The following is a 26,328-nucleotide window of genomic DNA, read 5'->3' as shown; positions in this document are numbered from 1 at the left end:
ATAAAGCACACACACACACCAAAATCCTATACTTCCAGCGGCGGAAGTCCGCAGGAACTGGAGGACAGAGATGTGTGGTGCGTCCGTCACTGTTCCTGTCGGAAACCAGCACCACTGCGTCGCTAATGTTTTTAACGATGGTGAATGAATGAATGAGCTCCTCTCAGCTTCTGACGCTCCAGAGAAAAGAACCCATGCTTGTTCAACACCCCTTGTAGCTCATACCTTCAGATTCTGCTCAACCTCTTCTGCGCCCTCTCCAAAGCCACCACAACATTCTTGTAACGGGGCGATCAAAACTACACGCAAGGCTCCAAATGCGGCCTAATCGAAGAACCCACGAAAACTGCATCGTGATCTGTGACCCGTGACCCTTGCACTCCACCCCTCGAGGCATAAAACCCTCACACAATGACATAAAAGTAGAGTTGCTGCCTTACAGCAGCAGAGGTTCGATCCTGACTACAGGTGTTGTCTGTGTGGAGTTTGCACGTTCTCCCTGTGACCGCGTGGGTTTCTCCGGTTTCCTCCCACATTCCAAGTACGTACAGGCTTGCAGGTTAATTGGCTTCCATAAAGAGCTGGAGTATGGGTGATCATTGGTCAGCACGGACTTGTTGGGCTGAAGGGCCTGAGTATCTCTAAACAAAAAAGGGGGGCACAGTAGTACAGCTGGTAGAGATGCTGTCTCACAGCGCCAGAGACCCAGGGTCGATCCCGATCTCCGGTGCGGTCTGTGTGGAGTTTGCACCTTCTCCCTGTGACCGCGTGGGTTTTCTCTGGGTGCTCCGGTTTCCTCCCACATTCCAAAGATGTGCAGGTTTATTGGTCAATTGGCTTCTGTAAATAGCCCCTTGTGTGTAGGATAGAACGAATGTACGGGCGATCGTTGGTCGGCGCGGACTTGTGGACTCGGGTGATGTCTGTGTGGAGTTTGCACGTTCTCCCTGTGACCGCGTGGGTTTGTAGGGTAATTGATCCTCTGTAGATTGCCCCCAGTGTGTAGGGAGTGGATGAGAAAGTGGGATAACATAGAACTAGTGTGTGTACGGGTGATCTATGGTCGGTATGAATTCGATGGGCTGAAGGGCCTGTTTCCACCCTGTATCTCTATTCGAATCCACAAAACAAAATACTGCCTCTGCCAAGCTCCTAGAAATCTACATCCTTTTCCTTGATGCTAAAAGCTGGCATGCAAATTATTAATACATGATATTGGATAAACACACTCATAATGCAGGTGACAACGGATTAAACGAGATAAAACGGACAGGATTAACAGCAGGTAATGACGACAAGAATTGACTAGTTAAAAGGCCATCTGTGCCTGCAAGCCCCTGGCCTGGCCCACTCTGCCCACCAACCTCAACCCATGATAGATACAAAATGCTGGAGTAACTCAGCGGGACAGGCAGCATCTCAGGAGAGAAGGAATGGGTGACGTTTCGGGTCGAGTCTGAAGAAGGGTCTCGACGTGAAACATCACCCATTCCTTCTCTCCAGAGATGCTGCCTGTACTATTGAGTTACTCTAGCATTTAGTGTCTATCTTAGGTTTAAACTAGCATCTGCAGTTCCTTCCTGCACCTGAAAGAAAGGATATTCTGGCAGCATCTCTGGAGAGAAGGAATGGGTGGCGTTTCAGATTATCAAAATACCAAATATATATATAACCATATATATATATCTTTATATAAAGAAAGCTGAAACGGCAACCCATGCATATATTCTGTTGATAAATGCTGCCCGACAGGGAGGTTTTGTTTATTTCTCTTCACCGTGAAGTCTCAGTTCAGTTTAGTTCATTGTCACAGTGAACAGATTTTGTTGCGTGCTAACCAGTCAGCAGAAAGACAACACATGATTACAGCCAAGCCATTTACAGCATACAGATACATGATAAGGGAATAACGTTTAGTACAAGGTAAAGCCAGCAATGTCCGATCAAGGATAGTCCGAGGATCACCAATGAGGTAGATAGTAGTCCAGCACTGCTCTCTGGTTGTGGTTGGATGATTCAGTTGCCTGATAATAGCCGGGAAGAAACTGTCCTAGATTCAGGTCGAAAATAGACACAAAAACTGCAGTAACACGGTGGGCAGGCAGCATCTCTGGTGAGAAGTTTCAGGTTGAGACCCTTCGGATTCAGGTCATTGGTCTTGGTTTATGCTCGGGTTCCGGGACCTGCTTGTTTCTCGTTCATATCAGGGCTGTATCACATCCACAGGCTCTATACTGTCCACAGGTATCTAGTAACATCTGATCATTCAGGGTATTGCTCAATGGTGGAGTGTTTGTAGGCAGTGTCCACTCTCCCAACCAAATCCTTCCACAGCCTCCCTGCTTCCTCTACACTACCTGCCTCTCTCTTTATATCATCCGCAAATTTGGCCACAAAGCCATCAATTCCATCAGCCTACATATCCTCAGCAGTAGCAGTGACCTGTTTAAGCTACTTTATGTAGGTCATCTGACACGCACAACATCCACAAAATGGTGAGGGTCAGGAATCTCTGTTTACTTTAGAGATGCAGCATAGAAACAGATTCTTCGGCCCACGAGTTTAGTTTGGAGATACAGCGTGGAGACTGGCCCTACAGCCCACGCTAACCGTCAATCACCCGTTCACACTAGTTCGATGTTATCCCACTCCCTCATCCAGTCCCTACATGCTAAGGGCCATTTACAGAGGGCCATTCAACCTACAAACCCGCACGTCTTTGGGATGTGGGAGGACGTGCAAACACCACACACAGCCAGCACCCGAGGTCAGGATCGAACCCGGGTCTCCAGCGCTGTGAGGCAGTAGCTCTACCCGCTGCACCACCGTGTGTGTGAGAGAGTTGCTGGCCCAAAATTAAAGAACAACTTCAGGATGAAGAAGCCATCAGTTGCTTCTAGGGTGGCTGAGAGACTGCAGCTGTCAGTATTAAAACATTATGCATCCACTGACTCTCTCAAACTTCTTCGATCACGCCCAAGAGGCATGAAGCAGCCACAAAACTAGGGCTCAAACTGGTAATAATAATGATGATGGATGGGATTTATATAGCGCCTTTCTAATACTCAAGGCGCTTTACATCGCATTATTCATTCACTCCTCAGTCACACTCGGTGGTGGTAAGCTACTTCTGTAGCCACAGCTGCCCTGGGGCAGACTGACGGAAGCGTGGCTGCCAATCTGCGCCTACGGCCCCTCCGACCACCACCAATCACTCACACACATTCACACACAGGCAAAGGTGGGTGAAGTGTCTTGCCCAAGGACACAACGACAGTATGCACTCCAAGCGGGATTCGAACCGGCTACCTTCCGGTTGCCAGCCGAACACTTAGCTCATTGCACCATCTGTCGTCCCTGCTGCTGCGTCACCGCCCCAGAGGCCCAGATTCGATCCTGCCCTTGGGTGCTGTCTGTGTGGAGTGTGCATGGTCTCCCTGTGACCACATGGATTTCCTCCCACAGGGAGGTGGATTAAGTGCGGGTAGATCCGCGATGGTCTTGGCATCATGCCCAGCACGAACGTTGTGGGACGAAGGGCCTGTTCCTGGGATGAATTGGTCTATGTTTTATGTGACACGAGAACCTACAGATGCTGGAATCTTGAGTAAAACACAAAGGAGGAACTCAGCGGGTCAGGCAACGTCTGTGGAAGGTCCTGACCCGAAACATCACCTATCTATGTCCTTCAGAGAAGTTGCCTGACCCACTGAGTTACTCCAGCACTTTTGTGTTTTGAAAGGTAATTGCATCCTCTTTCTCATTCAGAAAAAAGAAAAGATGGCATCATCCTCAAGGAAATGTATTAACTGTTGGTCTACTTGAAGCAGGGTGCGACGGGCATTGAATGTAGCAATTTTCAGAAACTCCCAAAGGGTCTGTCCCACTTACGCGATATTTTTCGGCGACTGCCGGCAGCCATCATAGCTGCAGCAGGTCGCCGAAAATCTTCAACATGTTGAAAATCCAGCGGCGACCAGAAAAAAGGTACGACTCTTTGGGCGACTACTCGCCACCATACAGGCGTCACCCCGCGACTTTTACCACGACCTGCGGCGACTATGACGAGTGCCGGCAATTTGCTGGAAAAAATCGTGTAAGCGGGACATGCCCTTTACGGAGATTAAAAAAAAAGATAGATGCTTGGCATCTCAGTCAGTGGTCACGGGAAAAAGGCAGGAGACTGGGGTTAGGAGGGAGAGATAGGTCAGCCATGATTAAATGGCAGAGTAGACTTGATGGGCCGAATGGCCTAATTCTACTCCTATTCCTTACGACCCTATGACCCCAGTGGAGTTACATATAGAAACATAGAAAATAGGTGCAGGAGTAGGCCCTTCGAGCCAGCACCGCCATTCAATATGATCACGGCTGATCATCCAAAATCAGTGCCCCGTTCCTGCTTTTTTCCCCATATCCCTTGATTCCGTTAGCCCCAAGAGCTTTATCTAACTGTGAAGCAGTTAGAAAACATCCAGTGAATCGGCCTCCAATATAATTACAGCATCAGATGTTTAGTGAAGATCATGTCCCTTCATGAGGGCTGTTTGACACCATAATAAGCCTTTTGTTTTGAAGTGCGGTTCATCAAGGGTCACGGCGCATCAGTCGCGCTGTTTTTAACATGGTGTTGCTAGTGAATCACACCATTGTGCCCTAGCTCTCCCACCCATCCGAACTGTGTCACACAGCCTCAGCACAATGCTGCATCCTGTGCAATACCTTTGTTTACATCGCACGGCCCATTAACCACTTCATGGCCAAGCTGGCGAGACTGAATCCCAACTGTGTACCTACTGTATGACGAGCGTTTGTTGGAGTTTGGGAGGATGAGGGGAGGGGGGCCTCGTTGAAACTTACCGAATACTGAAGGGTGGGGGGGGGGGGGGCGGGGAGAAGAAGAAAGGAAGATGCGGAGACAGTGGGCTGTCTCCACCCCTAGTGTGTAGGGAGTGGATGAGACAGTGGGATAACATAGAACTAGTGTGTGTACGGGTGATCGATGGTCGGTGTGAATTCAATGGGTTGAAGGGCCTGTTTCCACGCTGTATCTCTATTCGAATCCACAAAACAAAATACTCCCCCTGCCAAGCTTCTAGAAGTCATAGAACTAGTGTGAATGGGTGATCAACATAGAAGCATAGAAACATAGAAAATAAGTGCAGGAGGAGGCCATTCGGCCCTTCGAGCCAGCTCCGCCATTCACTGTGATCATGGCTGTTCGTCCCCTATCAATAACCTGTGCCTGCCTTCTCTCCATAATCCCTTGACTCCACTAGCCCCTAGAGCTCTATCTAACACTCTCTTAAATCCATCCAGTGACTTGGCCTCCACTGCCCTCTGTGGCAGGGAATTCCATAAATTCACAACACTCTGGGTGAAAAAGTTTTTTCTCACCACAGTCTTAAATGGCCTCCCCTTTATTCTAAGACTGTGGCCCGGCGTGGTTAGTCGTACCTGGTATGTGAGTAGCAGGAGATTGGGGTAGGTGTTTGGTGTTTGGTGGGCAGATGATGGTGAATGGATCCTAGGCGAAGTAAATGGGGGAAGGGAAACGTCACCCATTCCTTCTCTCCAGAGATGCTGCTTGTCCCGCTGAGTTACTCCAGCACTTTGTGTCGATCTTCGGGGAAGGGGATAGATGAGGTCACTCTGTGAGCCAGCATAGGCTAGATGGGCCGAATGGAATGCCTCTCTTCCCACCACATTCACTACCCCCCCCCCCCCCCCCAGCCATCGTGTGACAGCCCTTTGTGCTCTCCAAACCAGCCAAGGATGAGGATGTTTCAAATTAGAAATTTCACATCAAGTAACATGCGATCAAAGATCAAGAACAAACCTCCTCTTGGCAGCTGGTAACCAGGGGTTTAAGCACTCCCACTCCTGAGGATGTGAATGTGAAATCTGTCCTCTCTGCTTGCAACTCGGGCGAATTGTGCCTTGAATTTAAATTGGCTCCATTCTTCCACCTCCATGAGCAACCCCCAATCATCAATGTTGTCAGGAGTTCCGCTCGCAGGGAGCAGTAGAGGAAATGTCCTCCTCCTCCTCTCATCCTTCCTCCACAGCTACGGTGTACTTTAGAGATACAGCGTGGAAACGGTCCTTGCCGAGCCCACGCCGACCATCGATCACCCGTACGCTAGTTCTATCCAACACACGAGAGGCAGTTTACACAAGCTACAAGCCCGCGCGTCTTTGGAGTGTGGGAGGAAACCGGAGCGCTCGGAGAAAACCCACCTGGTCACAGGGAGAACGTTCTATCTTTGTCCCAAGCCCCTCCCCCGATATCAGTCTGAAGAAGGGTCTCGACCCGAAACGTCGCCCATTCCTTCTCTCCAGAGATGCTGCCTCACCCGCTGGATTTAGTTCAGTTCAGAGATACAGCGTGGAAATAGGCCTCCAGAGATGCTGCCTCACCCGCTGGGTTACTCCAGCATTTTGTGTCTGCCTTAGAACGTGCAAACTCCGCACAGACAGCACCCGTCCGTGTTCAGGGTCGAACCCTGGTCTCTGGCGCTGTAAGGCAGCAACTCTACCGCTGCGCCACTGTGCCACCCAGTGCAGTAACGCTATATTGTCTGAAGAAGGATCTTGACCCGAAACATCACCCATTCCTTCCCTCCAGAGATGCTGCCTCTCCCGCTGAGTTTAGTTCAGTTCAGAGATACAGCGCAGAAACAGGCCCTTCGTCCCACCGAGTCTACACCGACCAGCGATCCCCGCACAGTAACACTATCCTACACACACTAGGGACAATTCACACATACGCCAAGTCAATTAACCTACAAACTTGCACGTCTTTGGAGTGTGGGAGAAACATAGAAACATAGAAAATAGGTGCAGGAGTCGGCCATTCGGCCCTTCGAGCCTGCACCGCCATTCAATATGATCGTGACTGATCATCCAACTCAGTATCCTGTACCTGACTTCTCTCCATACCCCCTGATCCCTTTAGCCACAAGGGCCACATCTAACTCCCTCTTAAAATATAGCCAATGAACTGGCCTCACCTACCCTCTGTGGCAGAGAACTCCACAGATTCGCCACTCTGTGTGAAATAAAATATTCTCATCTCGGCCCTTATCCTCAAACTGTGACCCCTTGTTCTGGACTTCCCCAACATCGGGAACAAACTTCCTGCATCTAGCCTGTCCAAACCCCCCCCCCCCCACCACCAAGAATTTTGTAAGTTTCTATAAGATCCCCCCTCAATCTTCTAAATTCTAGCGTGTACAAGCCGAGTCTATCCAGTCTGTCCGGAGGAAAGCAAAGATCTCGGAGAAAACACACAAAGTCCGTACAAGCAGCAGCTGTGTTCGTGATGGAACCCGGGTCTCTGGCGCTGCAAGCGCTGTAAGGCAGCAGCTCCACCGCTGTGCCACAGTGCCGAGTTACTCCAGCATTTTGTTTCCGCCCTTTGATTACAGATGGGGATTCGGGGATGTGTTACCAGGGATTGCTTGATGCTTCTAATTACACTGATCAATCGACAGCCCAGTCAGTGTGGAGGAGAACAGCAAAGAGGCAGAAGCAGCTGGCTGCTGCCTGCTCACTCATCAAAACAGGAAGGAACACAAACACTGTGGAAATGACTGTACTCCAAGACAGATGTCTCCGGGATAGGATGTTCATCTCTCAGGAATGTCTCTTACTTCTACAATGGTTACCATCAACTGAATATTCCTCCCTGTCGGAGACACGACATTGGCTAGCATGGACAAGCTGGGTCGAAGGGCCTGGTTTACTACTATATGCCTCCAAGAGTGGTTAGAGGCAAGATACTGCCAACTGTGTCAATGGCCACAGCGCTCCAGTAGACTTCAGAGGCTTTTAGATAGGCACACATGGATAAGTGGGGAATGGAGGGGTAGGCATCATGTTTAGGCCAAGGAGATTAGGCATAGGCCTAGAAGTGTACAGCAGAGGAACAGGCCCTTCGGCCCACAATCTTTGTGCCAAACATAATGCCAAGTTAAACTGATATCATCTGCAGGCACATGATCATCTCTGACCCCTCTCACCCTGGCCACAAACTCTTTGAATCACTTCCCTCTGGAAGGCGACTCCGGACTGTCAAAGCTGCCACATTAAAACAGCTTTTTTCCACAAGCAGTCGCTCTACTCAACAACCAAAAATCTGTAGCCTCCTTTTATTTCATTCACATGTTTAAACTATAATGTTTTATTCTTAATGTTTTACTGTAAGTCGTGTTGTCACTTGCGAGTGGAGCACCAAGGCAAATTCGTTGTATGTGTACATACTTGGCCAATAAACGTATTCATTCATTCCCTGCACTTTCATACGCCTTCCTAAAAGCCTCTTAAACACCACTATTGTTCATATTCATAGGTTCTAGGTGCAGAATTAGGCCATTCGGCCCATCAAGTCTACTCCGCCATTCAATCATGGCTGATCTATCATTCCCTCAACCCATTTCCCCAAAACCCCTGGCACCCATACTAATCAAGAATTTGTCAATCTCTACCTTAAAAATACCCACAGACTTGTCCTCCACAGCCTCCTGTGGCAACGAATTCCACAGATTCACCAACCTCTGACTAAAGAAATTCCTCCTCATCTTTCTAAAAGTCATCCTTTAATTCTGAGGCTGTGCCCTCTGGTCTCTGGGCCTAGACTCTCCCACTTGTGGAAACATCCTCTCCACATTCACTCTATCCAGGCTTTTCACTATTCGGTAGGCCTCAATGAAGTTTACCATGTTATCTAAGCCACCTCTTTCAGAAGCATGGGGTGCAGGCCAGCCAGGTGACTGATCTACCTTCAGACCTGTCAGCTTCCTCCACTACCTCAGTAACTCCTTTACCTGAAACTCCCTGATCAAATCCAGTTCATTACATAATACCAAATCCAGAGCAGACACAAAATGCTGGAGTATCTCAGCGGGTGAGGCAGCATCTCTGGAGAGAAGGAATGGGTGACGTTTTGGGTACATGCTGTAGATACTCTACAGATTCCCTCTCTTGGGGTCCAGTACCAACCTGATTTTCCCAGTCTACCTGCATATTGAAATCCCCCATAACATTGCATTTCTTAGTTGCCGATTGTATCTCCTGATATAATTTGTACCCTATATCCCGGCTAATGTTCAGAGGCCTGAAAATAACTCCCATCAGGGTCTTTTTACCCTTGCAGTTTCTCAGCTCTACCCACAAGGATTCTACATCTCCTGTCACCCCTAGCTAAGGACCGAATTTCATTCCTTACCAGCAGAGCTACCCCAGCACCTCTGCCCACCTTTCTGTCCTTCCGATAGGATGTGTAACCTTGGATATTCAGCTCCCAGCTCCGACCCTCTCTCAGCCAGGTCTCCGCCATGCCCACAACATCGTACCTTCCAATTTCTATGTTCTACAAGCTCATCCACTTTGTTCCGTATACAACGTGTATTCAACACCTTTAGTCTGGTATTCATCACCCCTCTTCTTACATTGGTCCCGATTTAACCTGACCTTCGTACGGTGTAGAGAAACAGCGCAGAAACAGGCCCTTCGGCCCGCCGAGTCCGCGATGACCAGCGTTACCCACACACTAGCACTACCCTACACACGCTAGGGACAATTTACATTTATACCAAGCCAAGTAACCAACAAACCTGCACATCCTTGGAGCGTGGGAGGAAACCGGAGATCTCGGAGAAAGCCCACGCGGTCATGAGGAGAGCGCACAAACTCCGTACAGACGGCACCCGTAGTCGGGATCGAACTTGGTTCCCTGGCGCTGCAAGCACTGTAAGGCAGCAACTCTACCACTGCGCCACCCTGCCACCCTAAAAATCAGTCTCTTATAAGCTTCCTGTCATAGAAACATAGAAACATAGAAAATAGGTGCAGGAGTAGGCCATTCGGCCCTTCGAGCCTGCACCGCCATTCAATATGATCATGGCTGATCATCCAACTCAGTATCCTGTACCTGCCTTCTCTCCATACCCCCTGATCCCTTTAGCCACAAGGGCCACATCTAACTCCCTCTTAAATATAGCCAATGAACTGGCCTCAATTACCTTCTGTGGCAGAGAATTCCAGAGATTCACCACTCTCTGTGTGAAAAATGTTTTCCTCATCTCGGTCCTAAAAGATTTCCCCCTTATCCTTAAACTGTGACCCCTTGTTCTGGACTTCCCCAACATCGGGAACAATCTTCCTGCATCTAGCCTGTCCAACCCCTTAAGAATTTTGTAAGTTTCTATAAGATCCCCCCTCAATCTTCTAAATTCTAGCGAGTACAAGCCGAGTCTATCCAGTCTTTCTTCATATGAAAGTCCTGACATCCCAGGAATCAGTCTGGTGAACCTTCTCTGTACTCCCTCTAAGGCAAGAATGTCTTTCCTCAGATTAGGAGACCAAAACTGTACGCAATACTCCAGGTGTGGTCTCACCAAGACCCTGTACAACTGCAGTAGAACCTCCCTGCTCCTATACTCAAATCCTTTTGCTATGTCCTATTACTTCAGGAGACTTCAGTCACCTCTCCTGCACGCTCTTCCCTTTAACTTCATCCATACATTTCCAAATCGTTAACCCCACGCAATTTAGTTTAAAACCCAAACTACGTCCATGGTTATGCCAAGGGTTAAGCGGTTTTCCAGGAGCCTGGTCCCAGCCGGGTTCAGGTGGGGTTCATCCATCGGAACAGTTCCCCCCTTCCCCAATACTGGTGCCAATGTCCCACAAACTCAAACCCACAGCGATAGTTGAACCAAGGTTCAACTCTTTAATCTTCTCAAGTCTATGACAATTTGCACGTGGCTCAGTTGACAATCCAGAGATTATTACCGTTTTTTACCAATTTAATGCCAAGCTGCTTTTCGTTACTCCAGCATTGTGTGTCTATCTTTGGTGTAAACCAGCATCTGCAGTACCTTCCAATACAGGTTTATAGTTTAATTGGCTTCTGTAAATTGTCCCTGGTGTGTGTGTGTAGGATAGTTCTAGTGTACGGGGTGATTGCTAGTTGCTGCGGACTTGATGGGCCACAGGGCCTGTTTCCACGCTGTATCTCTAAACTAAACTATCCAGTGTCAGTATGTGTGTGAGGGTCAACATCCATTGCAGATTCCCTCTCTTGGTTTCTCAGCCATTCAACTTCACCATCTAGAAACATGTCATCCAAGATGTGTGTAGTCACTAACCTGGTCCTCATACACCCTGCCTGCTGCATGCTTATAGAACAATTGAGCCAAGACCTGCAGAGTTTAGTTTAGTTTAGAGATATAGCGCAGAAACAAGTCCTTCGGTCTACCGAATCCGCACCGACCAGCGACCCCCGCATGCTGACACGGCCTTACACACACTAGGGGCAATTTACATTTATACCAAGCCAATTAACATACAAACCTGTACGTCTTTGGAGAGTGGATGGAAACCAAAGATCTCGGAGAAAACCCACGCAGGTCACGGGGAGAATGTGCAATCTCCCTACAACAAGCACCCATAGTCAGGATCGAACCTGGGTCTCTGGCGCTGTAAGGCAGCCCAGTGCACATTATAAAAAGCCAAGCGGCACGGTGGCACAGAGGTAGAGTTGCTGCCTTACAGCACCAGAGACCCGGGTTCAATCCCAACAACGGGCGCTGTCTGTACGGAGTTTGTACGTTCTCCCCGTGACCTGCGAGGGTTTTCTCCAAGGTCTTCATTTTCCTCCCACACTCCAAAGACGTACAGGCTTGTAGGTTATTTGGCTTGGTATAAATGTAAACTGTCCCTAGTGTGTGTAGGATAGCGTTAATGTGCGGGGATCGCTTGTCAGTGAGGACTCGGTGGGCCTGTTTTCCGGGCTGTATCTTTAAACTAAACACTAAAGCCAAGGTCTAGATATCACATCCTCTCAGACAGCAACATCAAACTCAAGACTGCTACATCCCAGACGCAACATTTCGCCGCATGTTGTCTATTTGGTTCCTTTCCAAACACGTGGGGGGGGGGGGGGGGCAAGTCACAAAGAAATTAGTCATCTAAAAATATTTCAACATGAACTGAGCATTCAAAACAAGTTCCCATTACAGCAGTCACTCCCTCACAGCAAACAAAAGACAACAATTATTTTTGATCATCACATTTTAAAAGGGAAAGTGTTTAAAATCTGCCTCTGAGCGAAGTACTGGAGTGGGACTAGTTACTGTGCTTTCTCATAGAGTCATAAAGTCATGGAATCGTAGAGCCATGGAGAGACACAGCATGGAAACAGGCCCCTCGGACCAACTTGCCCACACAAGCCCCATCTACACTAGTCCCACCTGCCCGCGTTTGGCCCATATCCCTCCATATCCCTGTCCTATCCATGCATCTCTCTGGAACAATAAGTAGAGTTTCAGGCAGCACGGTGGTGCAGCAGGTAGAGCTGCTACCTCACAGAGCCAGAGAACCTGGTTCGATACTGACACCGGGTGCGGAGTTTGCGCGTTCCCCCAGCGACCACTTCCCTCCCACATCCCAAAGCCGTGCGGGTTTGTAGGTTAATCGGCCCTCTGTAAATTGCCCCTAGAGTGTAGGGAGTGGATGAGAAAGTGGGATAGCATCGAATTAGCTTGAACGGGTTGATCAATGGTCGGCATGGACTCGGTGGACCTGTTTCCGTGCTGTATCTCTAAACTAAACAGCAGCCCGACACAAGTCAGATAACAGCACAGGCGCCCTGGGGCAACACTCACAAAAAGCTGGAGTGACTCAGCGGGACAGGCAGCATCTCTGGAAACGTCACCCATTCCTTCTCTCCAGAGATGCTGCCCGTCCCGCTGAGTTACTCCAGCTTTTTGTGTCTTATCTTTGGTTTAAACCAGCGTCTGCAGTTCCTCCTTACACAACTCACCAGTAGCAGTTTGCTTTGGGCTCAGTTCACTTTCACTCAGGTCCACGGGTCCTGGCACAGGTGTATCGGTGACAGGTGTATCGAAATTGGTGTCGGAGTCAGAGCTGGGGGAAGGAAGAAAGAAAGAGGGAAAGGCATGAAGGTGTGTGCTGGTGGTACTGAACCTCTGCCTGTAGTTCACCTTGATCACACAGTGGCTGCACCTGCCCAGACCCTACACAAAACATCCATGCACCACTCACCTGATGCACACCTGCGCGTACACACACTCACCATAAAAACACACACCATACGCACACTCAATATCATGCACTCATCATATACACACTCTCTACACAGACACTCACATATTATACACACACACCATACACACACTAACCATACACGTACCATACATACACCTTATACACACAACCATATACACACCACACACACCATATACACACACACCATATACATACACACCATACACACACACACATACACACACACACACAATATACACACACACACCATACACACACACTGACTCACACACATAGATATCACCCCATACACACACAACAACCACATTTACATTCACCACATACACTCATTCACCACACACAAATAATCAGCATGCATATTACACACACACACACACACACACATATATCCCTCACACACAATTCACATTCTCACACACAAACCAACCGTGTACACACACACACATCATACAACCATTCTCATAGACAAATGCACTCTTTGCACATACATGAACACACTTCCCAGACAATTGCATCTTACACACAAACACATTCCATTCAGACAATTACCCCTTGTACACACACTCCACACACACACACACACTCGATACACTACATCCCCAGAGACATTTTCGATTATTCACACATCCACACTATGCAGACAATAGCACCTTACACACATTCCATACAGACAATTATACACTCACCAGATAATAACACATAGAAACATAGAAAATAGGTGCAGGAATAGGCCATTCGGCCCTTCGAGCCTGCACTGCCATTCAATATGATCATGGCTGATCATCTAAAATCAGTACCCCCTTCATGCCTTCTCTCCATACCCCCTGATTCCGTTAGCCCTATCTTGAATACACTCTCTTGAATACACTTTACACTTGCACACCATACATACATCCCCACAATGACACCTTATATACACACACCAGACAATTGAACCTCATACATACACACTCCATACAGACACCCCCACTATTACACTTCATACATATACACACACTAGACAATTGCACCTTATATACACACACACACGCATACATACACTAGACAATTGCACCTTATATACACACACACACACTAGACATTTGCACCTTATATATACACACAAACACTAGACATTTGCACCTTATATATATACACACACATACACTAGACATTTGCACCTTATATATACACATACATACACTAGACATTTGCACCTTATATATACACACACATACACACACGAGACAATTGCACCTTATATATACACATACACTAGACATTTGCACCTTATATATACACACACATACATACACTAGACATTTGCACCTTATATACACACACACATACATACACTAGACATTTGCACCTTATATACACACACACATACATACACTAGACAATTGCATTTCATACATATACATACACTAGACATGTGCACCTTATATATACATACATACAGTAGACAATTGCACCGTATACATACATACACACCCATGGACACACAGCCAACCAGCCAGCCAGCAGTGCAGCAACTTGCCTGAAGCTGAACCTTGTCACGGTGGGCTCTGCCAGCCCCTGGTCCTGGTCCTCTCCCTCCTCCCCAGCGCCGTCGCCCTCGCCCTCGCCGCCCCGCACCGCCGTCCACGTCCAGCGAGCCCACTGGAAGGGCGACAGGATCTGCCACGGACTGAATGCCATCCTCACTCACTCACTCACGCCCGCCCGCCGCCGCCTCTCACAAGATGGAGGGCAAGCCGGGCAGCGGCCGGCACCGTGTGTGTATGTGTGTGTGTGTGTGTGTGTGTGTGAGACACAGAGAGAGAGAGTCTGCGCCTCTGCCCCGGTCCGCGGATGTGGTTACATGTGGAACACGCAGCAAGCAACCTCCTCCCTCTGTCAGTGTCAGTGTCTGCGTTGCTGCTGCTGCTGCCACAGCCCGCTCCTCCCACCCTGCTCCCCGCACCACTCACACACACACACACTGTGTCTCTCCCTCTATCTCTCACCCCCTCTCTCTGCCTCTTTCTCTACCTCTACCTCTCTCTATCTCTATCTATCTCTCTCTCTTCTCTCTATCTTTGTCACCCCTCTCTCTCACACACACACTGTGTCTCTATCTCTCACCCCCTCTCTCCTCCTCTCTCTCCTCCTCTCTCTCTACCTCTCTCTCCCTCTCTATCTCTATCTATCTCTCTTCCCTCTCCCTTTCTTACCCCTCTCTCACACACACCCCTCTCTCTCTCCCTTGTCTCTATCTCTCTTTCTTCTCTCTACCTCTCTCTATCTCTCACTATCACTCTCATCCCTCTCCCTTTCTCACCCCTCTCTCTCACACACACCCCTCTCTCTATCTCCCCCCCCTCTCTATCTCTCACTCCCCTCTCTATCTCTCACTCCCCTCTCTATCTCTCACTCCCCTCTCTATCTCTCACCCCTCTCACTCTCTCTCTCCCCCCCCTCTCTATCTCTCCATCTCTCACCCCCCTCTCTCTGTCTATTCCTCTCCCAATCTCATCTGTCTCACTCTCACTCACACACACCCCTTCCTATCTCACCCCTCTTTCCCCCTCTCTCTCTCCCCACTCTCCCTCTCACTGTCCCCATCTCTTCCCTCTCTCTCTCCCTCTCCCAATCTCACCCCTCTCACCCCACCGTTCCCTCTCACCCCACCTCTCACTCACCCCTCTTCCTCTCTCATCCCCCTCTCGCACCCCTCCCGCTCTCTTCCAATCTCATCTCTCACACACTCCCCTCCCTATCTCACCCCTCTCCGCATCTTTCTCCCTCTTCCTGTTTCACCTCTCTCCCTCCAGTCCTCATTTCACCCGTCTCCCTCTCCATCTCATCCCTCTCCCTATCTCTTCCTTCTTGCCCTATCCTCTCTCCCTCTCACCAACTTCCTCTCTCATCCCCTTCTCTCTCTCACCCCCTCTCATTCCCCCTCTCTCTCACCTCTCTCATTCCCCCCCCCTTCCTACCTCACTCTCTCTCCCCATCTCACCCCTCTATTTATCTCATCCCTCTCTATCCCTCTCCCTCTCCCCTCTCACCCCTCTCTACACTCTCTCTCCTTATCCCACCTCTCTCTCCCTCTCTCCCTCTCTCCCTTTGTCCCACCTTTCTTTCTATCCAATTCCTCTGTAACTGACCATCCCACCCGCCCGCCCACCATTCTCCACCTCCCTCCCTCTTACACCATCCCATCCCTCTCCATCTGCCCCGCCTCTCTCCACCGCCCACCCAGGGTCGCCGCTGAGCCAGAGAGACCCCCATCCTCTCCTCATTCAGCTGTGGAGGCTGAACCCTCCTCTCTGGGCAGCCCTGAAGATGGCTGGTTGTGTACATCATGTCTATTCCTGGAAGAGTCACAGCCCAGATCTCACTAATGCCCAGTCATTAGCCCAGAGTCATCATTTCATACACTGGGACATGCGCTACTTAAATTTCATTGTTTTAGAGTGATACAGTGTGGAAACGGGCCCTTCGGCCCAACTTGCCTACACTGGCCAAAACGTCCCAGCTACACTAGTCCCATCTGCCAGCATTTGGTCCATATCCCTCCAAACCTGTCCTATCCATGTACCTGTCTAACTGTTTCTGAAACGTTGGGATAGTCCCAGCCTCAACTACCTCCTCTGGCAGCTTGTTCCATACACCCACCACCCTTTGTGTGGAAAATGTTACCCCTCGGATTCCTATTAAATCTTTTCCCCTTTACCATGAACCTATGGCCTCTAGTTCTTTCTTTCTAACTTCCATGACAAGGCCTGTAAAAAGGCGGCAATAATATAGCTACATATTCCCAGCATTTGTCAAATTTACAATGACTTTTTGTTTTAGAATGCGGCATGTCCTCTAGTCCTCGATTCCCCTACTCTGCGCAAAAGACCCTGCATCTATCCGATCTATTCCTCTCATGATTTTGTACACCTCTATAAGATCACCCCTCATCCTCCTGCGCTCCATGGAATAGAGACCCAGCCTACTCAACCTCTCCCTATAGCTCACACCCTCTAGTCCTGGCAACATCCTCGTAAATCTTCTCTGTGCCCTTTCCAGCTTGACGACATCTGTCCAATAACATGGTGCCAAGAACTGAACACAGTTCTGTCTTTTTGTTTTTAAATTTTAGAAGATTAGGGTGGCACGGTGGCGCAGCGGTAGAGTTGCTGCCTTAAGGGCCTGTCCCGTTTTCCCGAGTTAGTCACGAATTGTCCTGAGTTTTCAAACTCGCAGAATGTTCGTAACGAGTCCGTAGGAGTCCGTGGAGATATCGTAGCGGCTCGTTACACCAGCCGTAGGTACTCGCAGCTATTTTTTTTACTTGTGGACATTTTTCATCATGCTGGAAGAAACGTCCCAACTTACCTGATGCCCCGAGTACCTACGGCTGGTATAACGAGCCGCTACGATATCTCCACGGCCTCCTACGGACTCGCTACGAACATTCTGCGAGTTCGAAAACTCGGGAGAATTCGTGAATAACTCGGGAAAGTGGGACAGGCCCTTTACAGCGCTTGCAGCGCCAGAGACCCGGGTTCGATCCTGACTACGGGTGCTGTCTGTACGGAGTTTGTACGTTCTCCCCGTGACCGCATGGGTTTTCTCCGAGATCTTCGGTTTCCTCCCACACTCCAAAAGTCGGTAGGTCAATTGGCTTGGTATAAAGGTAAATTGTCCTTAGTGTGTGTAGGATAGTGTTAATGTGCGGGGATCGCTGGTCAGTGTGGGCTCGGTGGGCCGAAGGGTCTGTTCCCGCACTGTATATCTAAAATTAATACTAAAATAAAGTATCATTCACTAGAGGTCATCTGTGTATTTAGTTTGCTAATTACTGCTTCCTTCTAACCGTCTCACTGTCTCCGTGGATAGCAGGAGCACTACCAAGGGCTGATATAAATACTCCAGAAAGCCTGGCAGTGTTTTGCAAGATTAAATAAACATCGGGCGGGTTTCACTGGCGTCAATGATGAGATGATGTACAACAGGTTGCAAGAGACCGGCTGCAGACACAAAACGCTGGAGTGACTCAGTGGGTCTCGGGCGAAAAGGAATAGGTGACGTTTCGGGTCGAGACCCTTCTTCAGACTGAGAGTCGGGGGGAGGGGGAGACGAGAGATATAGACGGTGATGTGGAGAGATAAAGAACAAGTGAATGAAAGATATACAAGACAGTAGCCAGGATCAAGGAAACAGGTCATTGTTAGCTGTGGTCGAGGTAAAAACACGTTGCAGACAATGAGACTCACAGTGAAACTAGTACATCGACTCGGGTGGGGGAGGGGCGGAGAGAGAGGGGATGCAAGGGTTACTAGATGTTGGAAAAATTAGTTCAGTTTCGTTGAGTTTATTGTCACGTGTACCGAGGTACAGTGTAATGCCCCTGTCCCACTTAGGAAACCTGAACAGAAACCTCTGGAGACTTTGCGCCCCACCCAAGGTTTCCGTGGGGTTCCCGGAGGTTTTTATCAGTCTCCCTACCTGCTTCCACTACCTGCAACCTCCGGCAACCACCTGCAACCTCCGGGAACCGCACGGAAACCTTGGGTGGGGCGCAAAGTCTCCAGAGGTTTCCATGTCCTAAGTGGGACAGGGGCATAAAGCTTTAGTTGCGTGCTATCCAGTCAGCAGAAAGACAATACGTGATTACAATCGGGCCATTACAGTAAGTGTATGGATACAGGATAAGGGAATAACTCTTAGTGCAAGGATTGGCCAGCAAAGTCCAATCAAGGATAGTCTGAGTGTCACTGATGAGGTAGAAAGTAGTTCAGCACCGCTCTCTGGCTGTGGTCAATGTTCATACCGCTGGGGGTTTAAGCTGCATAAGAGAAATATGAGGTGCTGTTCCTCCAATTTGCGCTAGGCCTCACTCTGACAATGGAGGAGGCCCAGGACAGAAAGGTCAGTGTGGGAATGGGATTGCACTAAACGTTATTCCCTTATCATGTATCCATACACTGTAATGGCTGGATTGTAATCATGTGTTGTCTCCCTGTTGGGCGTTCACGTCGTGGCCTTGTTTCCACCAATCCTTCCCACCACCAGGCACAAGAAGCGGCAAGGCATCACCATTGGATGCAGATGCTGAGAAGTGTGTACAGCTCTGGCTGAACAGCTTCTAATCTTGCGTGTGAACTCGATAAGAACTCGTCTTTCCGCTGACTGGTTGGCACGCAACAAAAACTTTTCACTGTAACTCGGTACACAATAAACTAAACTGAACTGAATTGAAATGAAACCGTTGGTTGGGAAAATATTGGTCACTCCAATTTTGCCATGTTTCACGGACATTGTTTTCTTCATTCCTGTAACATTTGCCGACGTTATTTCTTGGTGAGTTCATGCCCCTGAATCAGTATTTATAAATATGCACTGTCCTTAATAAAAACATCTAAAAAAAAAAGTATTAGATTCCATTGACTATCCAGAATTTATTAAAATCTTCAAGAAGGAACTGCAGATGCTGGAAAATCGAAGGTAGACAAAATTGCTGGAGAAACAGCGGGTGCGGCAGCATCTATGGAGCGAAGGAAATAGGCAACGTTTCGGGCCGAAACGTTGCCTATTTCCTTCCGTAACGTTGCCTATTTCCTTTGCTCCATAGATGCTGCCGTACCCGCTGAGTTTCTCCAGCAATTTTGGCTACCATCTATTAAAATCTTCTACTCAGATAACCACAAAGCTCTTGACCATTGGAGAACTGGATAGACTCGGCTTGTACTCGCTAGAATTCAGAAGATTGAGGGGGGTTCTTATAGAAACGTACAAAATTCTTAAGGGGTTGGACAGGCTAGATGCAGGAAGATTATTCCCGATGTTGGGGAAGTCCAGAACAAGGGGTCACAGATTAAGGATAAGAGGGAAGTCTTTTAGGACCGAGATGAGAAAATCATTTTGTAGGTTAATTGGCTTTGGAATAATCAGGTTTGTAGGTTAATTGGCTTTGGAATAAATGTAAATTGTCCCTAGTGTGTGGGTAGGATAGTGTTCGTGCATGGGGATTGCTGGTCTTCACGGACTCGGTGGGCCGAAGGGCCTGTTTCCGCTCTGTACCTCTGAACTAAACATGGAACAGCACAGCACAGGGACAGGCCCTTCGACCCACTATGTCCGTGCCGTGCATGACGTCAAGTTAAACTAATCACCGCTGCCTGCCCGTGATCCGTATCCCCCCCCCCCATTCCCTTCATGTCCATGTGCAGACCTACAAGCCTCTGAAACGCCACTATCGTATCTGCCTCCACCATCACACCTTGCAACATATTCCAGGCCCCCACCACCCTCTGTGTGAAAAAACATACCACGCACATCTCCTGACAACCCATGTGTTCTCTCTCCATTTAAGGTTATTTTGGCCTGTTCATCTTACAATCCCCAGCAAGCATTATATTGAACCATCTTTCTGTGGACAGATGCCTAGAGATTGGATCCATTAGTGTCCGCCCTTCAAGTTCTCTTTGCACCAAGCAGATTCTGCAAGCCATCATCTCCCGATGAAATCATGACCATCGCAAGATAGTATTTCTGGGTACAACTTCTCACCAGCGTGTCTGAGTCTTGCTCAACACCAGAAACGTATAGTGACGTCAAAGATCATGCTTCACAGGGAAACAGGCCCTTCGGCCCACCAAGCCCATGCCGACCATCGATTTTGTGATACAGCAAGGAAACAGGCCCTTCGGCCCACCTAGCCCATGCTGACCAATGATCACCCGTACACTTGTCCTGCACCCTTGGAACTATTTACAGAAGTCAATTAATCTACAAACCCGCACGTCTTTGGAACATCGGAGGAAACCAGAGCACCCGGAGAAAACCCACGCAGGTCACGGGGAGAACGTACAAACTCCGTGCAGGCAGCACCCGTAGTCAGGATTGAACCCGGGTCTCTGGCCCTGTGAGGCAGCAACTCTACCGCTGCGCCACCGTGCCACACTGTTGTGTGACAGACACAAGGTGCAGACTGACCCGAGATAACCAGGGAGCCAGGAATGAAAGAGTCTCCATTCTCAGTAAAGCACAAAGTGCTGGAGGAACCCTGCGGGCCAGGCAGCATCCCGGGAGGCAATGGGCAGCCCACAGTTCACGTCAGGGCCCTTCTCTTTAGAACGATCAGATTGAGCCTCCATTCTGACATCCATGCACTGCACACAACATCTGTCAGCTTCAGGATATAAAGTTCATGCTGTATATCACTTCATTGTTTAGTCTACCATAGATAAGTCCTTTATTTGTAGCACCTTGCTGCTCATACTGTGGAAGTGCCTCATTGAACATACTGCTGGTACAGGCCCATGGGGTACAGGGGTACAGGGGTACAGGGCCATGGGGTACAGTGGTACAGGGGTACAGGGCCATGGGGTACAGGGATACAGGGCCATGGGGTACAGGGGTACAGGGCCATGGGGTACAGGGGTACAGGCCCATGGGTACAGGGGCACAGGGGTACAGGGCCATGGGGTACAGGGGTACAGGGATACAGGGCCATGGGTACAGGGGTACAGGGGTACAGGGCCATGGGGTACAGGGGTACAGGGATACAGGGCCATGGGTACAGGGGTACAGGGCCATGGGGTACAGGGGTACAGGGCCATGGGGTACAGGGGTACAGGGCCATGGGGTACAGGGCCATGGGGTACAGGGGTACAGGGCCATGGGGTACAGGGGTACAGTGTGAAGGGGGTACAGGGATACAGGGCCATGGGGTACAGGGGTACAGGGCCATGGGGTACAGGGGTACAGGGCCATGGGATACAGGGGTATGGGGTACAGGGATACAGGGGCCCAGGGGTACAGGGCCATGGGGTACAGGGGTACAGGGCCATGGGGTACAGGGGTACAGGGGTACAGGGCCCAGGGGTACAGGGCCATGGGGTACAGGGGTACAGGGCCCAGGGGTACAGGGTTACAGGGCCATGGGGTACAGGGGTACAGGGCCATGGGGTACAGGGCCATGGGGTACAGGGCCATGGGGTACAGGGGTATGGGGTACAGGGGTACAGGGGTATGGGTACAGGGGTATGGGGTACAGGGGTATGGGGTACAGGGCCATGGGGTACAGGGCCATGGGGTACAGGGGTACAGGGCCATGGGGTACAGGGGTACAGGGCCATGGGGTACAGGGGTACAGGGCCATGGGGTACAGGGGTACAGGGGTATGGGGTACAGGGGTATGGGGTACAGGGCCATGGGGTACAGGGCCATGGGGTACAGGGGTACAGGGCCATGGGGTACAGGGGTACAGGGCCATGGGGTACAGGGGTACAGGGCCATGGGGTACAGGGGTACAGGGCCATGGGGTACAGGGCCATGCGGTACAGGGGTACAGGGCCATGGGGTACAGGGGTACAGGAGTACAGGGCCATGGGGTACAGGGGTACAGGAGTACAGGGCCATGGGGTACAGGGGTATGGGGTACAGGGGTACAGGGCCATGGAGTATAGGGCCATGCGGTACAGGGGTATGCACTATGACTGAACCCCACTGACACAGACCATGATGTGGATGGAGTGGGAGGTGGCCACCCATGCACACATACACACACACACACACACACTCACGCAACACATGCACACACACGCAACACACATACATACCCGCACATACATACAAATACTTATACGTACACACATACAGACACACACACACACACATTTCCACACATACATACACACATGCACACACACACTCATAGACACACATACTTACACGCGCATACACATGCACACACATACAGGCACACACACACAACACACATACATACCTGCAAATACATACAAATACTTATAGGTACACACATATACATACACACACGCGCACACACACATACATATACACACATACATACACGCACACGCACACACATACAGGCACACACAGAAACCACGCGCACATACACATACATACCCGCAGATACATACAAATACTTATACGCAGTGCTATCTATTATTCTTACACCACAATCATTGCATTTTAGTATTTATGTTTTCCTATTTTCTATGTTTCTATGAATGATTTTGCTCGTGAAGGGTAAGGTTTTACTGAATTATATGAAAAATAATTTTGTTGTATCTAGTTACGTGATAAAAAAGCACCTTTGAACCATTGAATTCGTAAGTTCATAAGTGATAGGAGCAGAATTAGACCATTCTGCCCATCAAGTCCACTCCGCCGTTCAATCATGGGTGATCTATCTCTCCCTCTCAACCCCATTTTCCAGCCTTCTCCCCATAACCCCTGACACCCACACTAATCAAGAATCTATCAATCCCTGCCTTAAAAATACCCATTAACATGGCCTCCACAGCCTTCTGTGGCAATGAAATCCACAGATTCACCAGCCTCTGACTGAAGAAATTCTTCCTCATCTCCTTCCTAAAGGTACGTCCTTTTCATCCTGAGGCTATGACTCTGGTCCTAGACTCTACCACTAGTGGGGTTCCTTCCTGTTATTCCACAACATCCCATACCAGCTTGCTTTCATTGCTGTCACCAAGGCACCTGTTACAATGAAGCCCACCCCTGGCTCTCCCAACATCCGACACCCTCTCCTCACTGCCCTTCACCAACTACACGCTCTTCCGACCATTCCCATGGGAAACCTGCAGCTCATGGAAACATACAAAAATAGGTGCAGGAGTAGGCCATTCGGCCCTTCGAGCCAGCACCGCCATTCAATATGATCATGGCTGATCATCCAGAATCAGTTTACTGTTCCTGCCTTCTCCCCATTTCCCTTGATTCCATTAGTCCGAAGAGCTAAATCTAACTCTCTCTTGAAAACATCCAGTGAATTGGCCTCCACTGCCTTCTGTGGCAGAGAATTCCACAGATTCGCAACTCTCTGGGTGAAAAAGTTTTTCCGTCAAATGGCCGACCCCGTATTCTTAAATTGTGTGACCCCTGGTTCTGGACTTCCCCCCCCTCCCCCCCTCCCCCCCCCCTCCCCCCTCCCCCCCCCCCCCCCCCCCCTTTCAAGGCTCTCTGCTGCAAATACCAGGCACGCTTCCTAAAGTCACCTGATTGCAGATCACTTAGGGATCGTCCTCTTATCGAGCCCACACACAAGATTAGAAGCTGTTCAGCCAGAGCGGTACACACTTCTCGGCATCTGCATACAATGGTGTCAGTCTTGTCGCTTCTTGTGCTTCTTGTGCGTGGTGGTGGAAAGATTGGTGGAAACAGGGTCGCGGCCTGAACGCCCTTTCCTTGACCCCATTTAGGGATGGTGAAGCCAAACCAACACTGGTTTTGCACGCAACACCGAAACAAATCCAAGCTAATTTTCTTTGCATGTCTGTACGGTCAGCTTTTGCTATCTCTATCACTCTCAGGGCCTGAGCTTAATTTTGCTGGGTTTTTTTGTACTTTGTTTTTAGCTTTTTCCTTCTCCATTATCTGTTGAATTATCCATGGCCTTTTCTTGGCTAAGTGGAGCTCTCAACCCAGAGGCGTGTAATTAGATTCTGCATCGCGTTAAATCCCTTCTTGAAGTCGCGGTTGCCGACCTGCGGTTGGTAGATCAATCTGTTGGGAGGTTTGCCGAGAGGCCTGTAGACGGGATCGCTCGCACGCCAGTACACTCATCCCAAAGTCAATCTGGGATTGACCATTCCCACACTGACCTTTCTGTCCTGGGCCTCCTCCACTGTCACAGTGAGGCCCAGCGCAAATTGGAGGAACAGCACCTCATATTTCCGGACTGGAGTGGGGAGAAGGAGGAATGACCGGGGCGGGACAAGCCTTTAATATGAAGCTTGCGGTGTTACAGCTTCCTAGCTCCTGGGGCCTGGGTTCGATTCTGACCTCGGCTGCTGTCTAAGTGGGAATTCCATATTCTGCCTCTGACCGCAAGGATTTCCGCTGGAAATTCCAGGTTCTTCCCGTTCCAAAGATGTGTGGGCAGCGGGCAAGTTAATTGGCAACTATAACTGACCTCTTCCTGTACATAACGAGAGAGGGAGATTGAGACAGAGACAGAGACAGAGACAGAGTGAACACAGAATATTCTTTTAGTTTTGTTTAAATATACTGTGGGGAACCAAACCCTTCGGCCCACCGAGTCCATGCCGACCAGCGATCTTCTGTACTATAGCATTATCCTGCACACTAGGGACAATTTTTACAGAAGCCAAATAACCTACAAACCTGTACGTCTTTGGAACGTGGGGGGGAAACCGGAGCACCCGGAGGAAACTAACGCGTAGAATGTACAAATTCCGTATAGACAGCACCTGTAGTCAGGATGGAACCCGCGTCTCTGGCGCTGTGAGGCTGCAACTCTACCACTGCGCCACCATGTTAGGCCAATGGATCTGTTTCTATTTCTTCCACAGCAACCAAGTGGCCATCCAAGGTGGTTCCAATTTCCTCACCATTGACCCATATCCCTTCTGCCTTTGATAAATATCTACATGGGTCAATTGTGTCTTATGCTACATCTGTATTACGTTTGTTACAGCAGTAAAAGTCATGGCGGATACAGGTAGACCAAGCTGACGCACTGATATCTCGATTCCATATCCACTCATCACTTGCCAAGCGCCAAGCGCACGCTGAGCGATCGTTTCGCTGAACATTTCCGCTCAGTCCGCCTAAACCTACCAGATCTCCCGGTTGCCAAACACTTTAACTCCCCCTCCCATTCCCACACTGACCTTTCTGTCCTGGGCCTCCTCCATTGTCAGAGTGAGGCCCAGCGCAAATTGGAGGAACAACATCTCAAATTTTGCTGGGGCAGCTTACACCCCAGCGGTATGAACATTGACATCTCTAACTTCAAGTATTGCTTTCCCTCTCTCTCCATCCCTCCCTCTTCCCAGTTCTGTGACCAGTCTGACTGTCCCCGTTTACATTTTATCTCCGTTTGCTTTGTTGTCACCTTCTCCCAGCTAACAATGATCTATCCTACATTGTCCTTGATCTGCATTCCCTTTGTCCTATTTTCACACCTTACACTTCCTTATCTATGTATCTCCCTCCACCTGACATCAGTCTGAAGAAGGGTCTCGACCCGAAACATCACCCATTCCTTCTCTCCAGAGACGCTGCCTGTCCCGCTGAGTTACTCCAGCATTTTTTGTCGATTCCCACTTCACTTTTCCTGCTTTCCTCCCACACTCCAAAAACATGCAGGCTTGTAAGTTAATTGGTTTTAGTAAAAATTGTAATTTGTCCCAAGTGTGTGTGTTAGGATAGTGCAAGTGTGCAGGGTGATCGCTGGTCGATGTAGACTCGATGGGCCGAAGG

The 26,328-nt window shown here is 49.3% G+C and overlaps 1 protein-coding gene across 5 annotated transcripts in view; it reads right to left on the bottom strand.

Annotated features, from left to right (window-relative positions):
- The window catches only part of tacc1 (transforming acidic coiled-coil containing protein 1), a 168,437-nt gene that overhangs the window by 88,902 nt on the left and 53,207 nt on the right, over nt 1-26,328 (bottom strand). For 3 of the 5 annotated variants that reach the window (XM_033013853.1, XM_033013848.1, XM_033013851.1), the window contains one exon: nt 12,830-12,933. The exons of 1 other annotated variant lie outside the window; for it this stretch is intronic. In XM_033013853.1, the coding sequence (XP_032869744.1) occupies nt 12,830-12,933 (104 nt within the window). Of the gene's footprint in view, nt 1-12,829; nt 12,934-14,614; nt 14,988-26,328 lie in introns of those variants that run through there. One more of the 5 variants, XM_033013850.1, reaches the window with a different exon arrangement.

The sequence above is a fragment of the Amblyraja radiata genome, chromosome 39 (assembly GCF_010909765.2).
Source record: "Amblyraja radiata isolate CabotCenter1 chromosome 39, sAmbRad1.1.pri, whole genome shotgun sequence".
Lineage (NCBI taxonomy): Eukaryota > Metazoa > Chordata > Chondrichthyes > Rajiformes > Rajidae > Amblyraja > Amblyraja radiata.
The sequence above is the reverse complement of the archived record's forward strand: the minus strand, read 5'-3'. Positions and strand labels throughout refer to the sequence as shown.